This window comes from Colletotrichum fructicola (assembly GCF_000319635.2).
Source record: "Colletotrichum fructicola Nara gc5 chromosome Unknown KSG_Nara_v1_contig11, whole genome shotgun sequence".
Classification (NCBI taxonomy): Eukaryota; Fungi; Ascomycota; class Sordariomycetes; order Glomerellales; family Glomerellaceae; genus Colletotrichum; species Colletotrichum fructicola.
In genome coordinates, this window is record NW_027094061.1 from 2,644,732 (window position 1) to 2,651,236 (window position 6,505).

Below are 6,505 nucleotides of genomic sequence, written 5' to 3' on the forward strand. Positions count from 1 at the left end.
CCGAAGCTGGAGGTGAGATGTAGATAATGCTACTGCTGGTGGGCTCCGCCGCTGGCCTGCGTGTGATGCTTTGCCGGCCTGGGCCTCGTGGGTGCTGATTCACCCGACTCTCGGGGCCCCCGATCGACGAAGTGCCCCGAAGTGAAGGTGTCTCCTGATCCCCTGCAAGGGCGAGAATCGTCATGGCCATCTTGTTGACGTCAATAGGCCTCTTCTTGTGAACGTCCGTGGGCAGCGGGCAACATATGCGCCCGAGTACAGAGAATACTTCTAAGATATAAAGCAGGATTGGAACTCTGGAGTAGTATACTTCTTGACCAGGTACATAGAGACTTCAGGGATGATTACTTCGGGATCGGACACGGGACGAAGACGACGAGAGAGAAACCCATTCTTGTCCTCGACGCGACTTCTTACCTAGTAACGAGAGTCCAAAAAACCCAAAGTAGCTCGATCGAGAGGAACAGTTGATATGTTTAGCTGTTGTTTTAATGACATTGATATCGTGATTGTGGTTTTGTTCCTGGAATGAATCCCTTTGGGTACCTAAGGTATGTTAACAATGACACACGGAAATATACACACTTCTCTTTATTAGGATCTTTGTAGTGATTAATGATATTTTCTGCTTACATTATACTTGTGTTTCTTGTTTGATTACTTATTCTACGACTACCTGATGTGTTTAAAGCAGAACACTGTTCAGGAAAGTGCTTGATGATCAAACCCCTATTGCCATTATACGAACACAAACACACACACAAACACACACACACACACACACACACACACACACACACACACACACACACACACACACACACACACACACACACACACACACACACACACACACACGTATCTAAACATATGTATATGTGTGTATGAATATGGAAACAGGCCAAATGAGTCTCTATGGTATCCGTACACTAAGCTAGTAAGCCCAAACGTCGACTTCCACACTTCCATCTACTGACAATACAATACAATATCGTATACCGATCCTTAGCTGTTCTGTCCTAACCATGTATTACGTCATTCCCCTCCCCCATGAGATCCTGAGATTGATTGCTCTGGGGCTTAACACCATCGAAGACCGCATCAATCTGTCCCCCGTCTACCACACAGACACACCAATTCGCACCCTCATCGAGGGTGAAATTGAGGGCGAAATCGATGGACGGGCACTTTTCGCAGCCATCATCACCGGGGACACTACACTTCTCGAACTCGCAGTGGATTATACTAAGAGGAACCACCCCGATAAGTTAGATGTCACCTTGCCACCTTACTGGGGTCAACTCCGGGAAGAGGGCGACCCGCCCCCGCCCGTGATGCTTGCGGGATTGCAGAATATCATACCCTGGATTGATGACTACACTGCCCTTCAAGTAGCAATCGTTGTTGGGAACAAGCGGTTCGTCAAGAGACTGCTGGAAGAGGGCGCGGACGTAGCCCTCAGGAGCCCCGGGCCATGCTGGTCTTGCGATGACCTGGACGACCCTGGCCACCCACCCCACTTCAATCCCGACTTTGACGCCCCGAACGCAGCCAAGACACCAATTCATACTGCCATCTGTTATGGACAGTCCAAGATTGTCGAAAGACTCATCAAAGCCGGAGCTTCAGGCATTGTTTCCGATGGCGACTCACCTCAGCCCCAATGAGTACGACTTGTATCATTGGTGCTTGGTGCTTGGAGAGCCTCACATCCTGGAAACGAGCGTTCGGTCTCAGTGCTTCACGATCTCTGCTGTGTTTACATACCCAGGTCCAGGACCATCAAAATCGCTAAACGCATCCTTCAGCAGAGAATTACATCCATCACGGACCAAACGTCGTGGGGGCAGCAGACTCTACCCAGGGCTTGTCGTACCGGGCGGTTTCGATACGCGAACCGGCTCGCGCAGCAACCCTGTGTCAACGTCCAAGCCCCTGTGCCCTGACGCCCAACCTAAACACTCCTTCTCGTGGCACTGGGGGCCGCCGTGGACCTTTGCTCAGGTCGCACGACCACACAGGCTTGATACGACGCCCTCCAGGACGACTTCGATGTATTACCCCAGCTCGTGAAAGCCCTCATCAAATCGGATGACATCGATGTGACTGCCAAGTGACCAGACGGGTCAACAGCCGCCCATCTGTGCGCCCGATTGGGTGGCGATGGCAAACTGTTTGGACGTGGAGACAAGAGCATCATCCAACAGCTTCTTGACGCGGACGCTGACGTCTCCGTCAAGGATAACGATCAGTTGGCCGCCCTCGATGTCGCGAAGCGTTTGCACAGCCCTCTCCCCTCGGCCGCGGTCGCTTCAATACCCTGGCCCCACCAGCCGAGCAGGTCCAGCGGGGCGAAGGGCATGTCTCGGCGTACTTCATTCCTCTACTCGGAAAAAGCCTGGAACAACTTGGGTGAAGCCGACTTGCGCGGCAGGTTCCACGTTGACGTGGGATGGAATAGAAACCCGAGGTTCTTCGTCCGAGGTCTCCATTCGACCGTATCACCAGAGCCCGTGAGGAATCTGTAGTGGGTACACGACCCTAACGGGCCTAAGGGGTGTATGCAGCAGTCACAGTCCTCGGGAGGGGCAGGACATCGAAGTATAGACCGTCGTACTGAGTTCCCTATCCAAACCATACAGCAGATGTACTGGAGTGCGTGCTCAGGGCCCGCCTCAAACCGTCCTCTCATCAACTAAGGTAGTGGGGTACTAGGGCGGAGCGGCAGGATTGAGCACGACAAATACTGTATCGAATTCGGAGATGGAGGAGGTGATAGTGCGGCACATCATCTGCGCTTGTTCTTGCTGTGGTTGGAGGCTTACGTCCTGAACAAAACGGAGGTATCAGCAGCCGTGCTCCGTAGGAAGTGGAAACTGACGCCTGGGTGCTGAAGAGACGGTAGGCAGTGTTTTGGAGTAGGGTTCCCTAAAAGCGGTAGTTTTGAATATTAGACAAAATATCATGGAATGGAATGGACGTACGCATAGAGATGTGATGGTGAGTAAGGACGTTTGGGGAAGATGCTGACGTGGGTATATATAGGTATGCTTGCCTAGGTACCTTACTTGTTGAGAGAGGAGCAAAACCAGTGTGGTTTGCCTTTGGATGGAAGGTCTTGGTCATGTGTACTGATGGCATGCGAACCCCCACTAAGACACTTTTCCAATCACACTAGCCTTCAAGCTGCTTATCCCTTTCATTGTCATAGGTAAGGTACAACCGTAGGAACAAATAGCAGCGGCGGAAGCAGTGTTTGTGGTGTGATGGGCATGATATGATAGGTGGGGTCACCAGGTGCGGTCTCTGGCCGTTCTATAAGTCCTCTAATAAGCCACCGTGCACATCAGACTGGCGCGTGCAATTAAGCGCGGTCTCCGATTGACCGGCGGGAGAAGGGGAAGTGGATATCATGGGTTGGCTGGGGTTGAACATTGCCCCGAGACCAAAGCCGTCATCACCTAGCGGAAGCGGTGGAAAGGCGACCAAGTACTAACCGACTGTGTTCTTCTAGAAATGGAGACCTGCTTGCTGGCCCTCCATGTTCATCAATAGGTACCTAAGGTAGGCTGGCTAGGTAGGTACCTTGGGTTGCCTACGGGTTCTCCACCACCCACCCAACCCCCCCTTACGACACGCAATACCTGTGTAGGTTACCACCGCAACTCCTTCCCTCTGCCACAAGCGGGCAGCCTGCTGATTTCTGATCCTCATGCGTCGCAAAGCCACCCGACACGTCCTTGCTCATCCTCGCAGCCAGACGCCCTAGCGTCAGTCCCGACTATCCCTTGATCTTGGCCTCCAGCTCCGTAGGGTGGGTGATGGCCCAGTACAGCAGTCCCATCGAGAAGAACGTGGACTTCTGGTCGCCTTTGTCTTCAGCCCTGCACTCCGCAATCCAGTAGCGCGCCACGATGTCGTCCTGCAGCACCTTCCGGAGGCTGGTCTTCTCGTCGTCGGAAGGGTTGACCCTGGCAATGCGGACGGCCAGGAGGTGCATCATTGCCATGGCGAAGCTGCTGACGTGGTTGCCAGTGGTGTCCCAGACGGTTAGCTCGTTGGTGGACGGGGTGCGTCCGAAGTACTTGGCCGAGGTTTTGCCAGGCACCTTGTTGGCGACGCTCAGGTACTCCTGGAACAACGCGGCATAGAAGTCGCCCAGGTGAGCCCCCTCCTCGCCAGCGCCAGGCTTGAAGGGGACCCAGACGTGGGTGGTGTCGTGCTTCAGCTCCTTGCGGCAGCCGCCGGAGCCGTCGGGGACGGTGATGACCTCAACCTCCCAGAGAAGCGTTCCGGGGACCTCCTCATGTATGCCATCCTTGAAGAATCTCATCCGACCATTCTCCTGGAATGCGTCCTCATCCCACTCCCGACCGATCTTGATACCTCCATTCATGATAACCGAAAGCCTGGTCGAGTCTGCTTGCTGAAGCTTATCGAAGGCCAATGATAGAGCCCGAACAGCCCCTGGCACGGCGCAGGAGACAACTTGGTGGCCCGATGTGAACTCCTTCATCGTGAGGATGGTGTCCTGGCACAGGCGGCGGAGTTCGGCGTCCGTCGGCCTGCTCTCGAGGGTGCCCTTGGTCATCGACTCAGCAGCATGACGGGAGGCGAGGTTCCTCGAGATGAAAGCCAGGGTATCATTGACCGTGCGCTGCGGGGAAGTCATTGTTGCGGTCGTTTTTGTCTTTCCTTTCCTTTTTTTTTTTTTTTTTTTTTTTTTCCCTTTTCCCTTTCGTTCCTCTTCTTTCTCTCTGCGGGGTCCCCTGAGCACCTGTTAGCATTGTGTAGGTAAGGTTGCTCGGAAGGAGCGACGGGTATCCATGGGGTAGCGTGCTCTCTACCTTAGTGAGGATTGATGTGAAGTGCGGCTAGCTGAGGCTTCGGTGTTGATGGGTGATGTGTGAGAAGAAGCTTGAGGTTGTTGCTAGTGGTGGTCTAGGAAGGAAACCTGAGCTTGTAGGATAGGGCCGAGGGTGGAGATATTCGTCTCTTGCACTGCATGCACCCCTGGCCTGGTGTCTTGGGCGTGAGGGAAGGAAGGTAAAGCGGAAGCTGTTGGCCAAGGCCTGCTGTAGCGGCGGCGGCGGCTTCTGGTCGTGATTGTGAATGTGGTTGTGGGCGGGGTTGTTGTTTGTAGTAGTAAGGTACCTAGTGGTGGTGCTTGGGGGAACCCGACTCTCTGGCCCGAGTCTGGTCAGGAGTGAGGCCTTTTCCTAATGGCAGAGCTGAGAGGTCTCGACAGAGGCTAGCCCGCGTACGGAAGGTACCTTACGTACCAGCAGGCAGGAACAACCCGTGGGCTCGGGTGAATATAGCAGTAGTAGATAGCTTTTGATAATGCCGTATCTGGCATGGGGAGGCTTGTGGTAGCAGGAGCGGTGTCGTAATTGGGGCAAGTCCTCGGCTAAGCCCTCGTTTGAATGTGAGTAAGGCATCTAACAGCAGTGGAGTCAACGCAAGCTGGCGGGGAAGCTGCGCGCCAGCGCAGGCAAGAGACAAACATTTCAGGCATGAATATGATAGTGGTGTTTGTGAATCGCTTGTGAGGATGATGTCTCAGACGACAAAAGGCAGTTGCAACGGTTGGGTCGCGACTGCCCCCAATAATTAACTGTGCATACCTCACCTCCTCTCTCCACGTGGGCTCGCGCGGTGGTGCGGGGCGGTGCCTCAGGTAAGGTACCAGAGAGGGCAACAGCTATCCAATCACTCCTACTGCCTAAGGTGGACCATTATTCAATAAATCAAGCAGACGCCCACGAGCAAGTCTCCCATGTCTGTTACCAACCAGCTTTCCCTCAGCCTGAATCTGCTTACGTTGCTCCGATACTTGCTTATTGCACGTGCAGGGAGCTCCTTCCCCCCCTCTCTATGACAATCTCTCTGTTTAATACATATATATATGTAACATTGCGCCTGCTGTACTTTCAGAAACACCTACAAAGCATCACATAGCTACGTTCACATCACATCGCCTCACCTCGCCCTCGCCCTCCCCCGCGAGTCGTCACAACTCACCCGGCTACAAGTCGAACCCCTTACCTATCCTAGGTTCCTTTCCTCTCTTTTTACGCCTCGGAGAAAACGCACTAAAACAAGCGGGGGTCTCTAAGGTGACCACCGGTCCCCTAGGTCCGAACCCTCCCATTCCCACGGCAGGTGAGGGTGTCTAAAGACGCACCTTCCTCACACGAACCACTTAGCTTCCTACTTATATACGGCCAAAGCCGACTTTTGCTTTGCAGTCGCCCATCCCTCGTCTCCCGTCTTCAACGACAGCACAGCTAACAGGGGACATCATCTACTATTCCTTTGTTCCCCTTTCTGTCCTCACAAGTGAGGACTTCCCTGCTTACTTAATAATTCGAGCATTGGCGAAGAACCGTTCTATGTCGCTCTCTATTTAGTACTTACTTTATCTTTCGTCTACCTAGCACAGTAACCGCCCTGCAAGAGGTCCGCACCACGAAACGCTGCAAATGAAGATGGATAAGGAGCT

At 53.5% G+C, this 6,505-nt stretch overlaps 2 protein-coding genes across 2 annotated transcripts; one reads left to right on the plus strand and one right to left on the minus strand.

Moving 5' to 3' along the window:
* Nucleotides 1–1,025: 1,025 nt before the first annotated feature.
* CGGC5_v017245 (uncharacterized protein) lies at nucleotides 1,026–1,667 on the plus strand (the record flags this gene model as incomplete). Its single annotated transcript, XM_066153856.1, has 1 exon — nucleotides 1,026–1,667. One exon carries the CDS (start codon nucleotides 1,026–1,028, stop codon nucleotides 1,665–1,667), a length of 642 nt encoding a protein of 213 aa, XP_066006831.1.
* Nucleotides 1,668–3,781: 2,114 nt separating this feature from the next.
* On the minus strand, nucleotides 3,782–4,672 carry CGGC5_v017246 (uncharacterized protein; the record flags this gene model as incomplete). The annotated part of the gene is made up of 1 exon (XM_032028479.1): nucleotides 3,782–4,672. The coding sequence occupies one exon, from the start codon at nucleotides 4,670–4,672 to the stop codon at nucleotides 3,782–3,784; it is 891 nt and encodes a 296-aa protein (XP_031875248.1).
* Nucleotides 4,673–6,505: the final 1,833 nt, after the last annotated feature.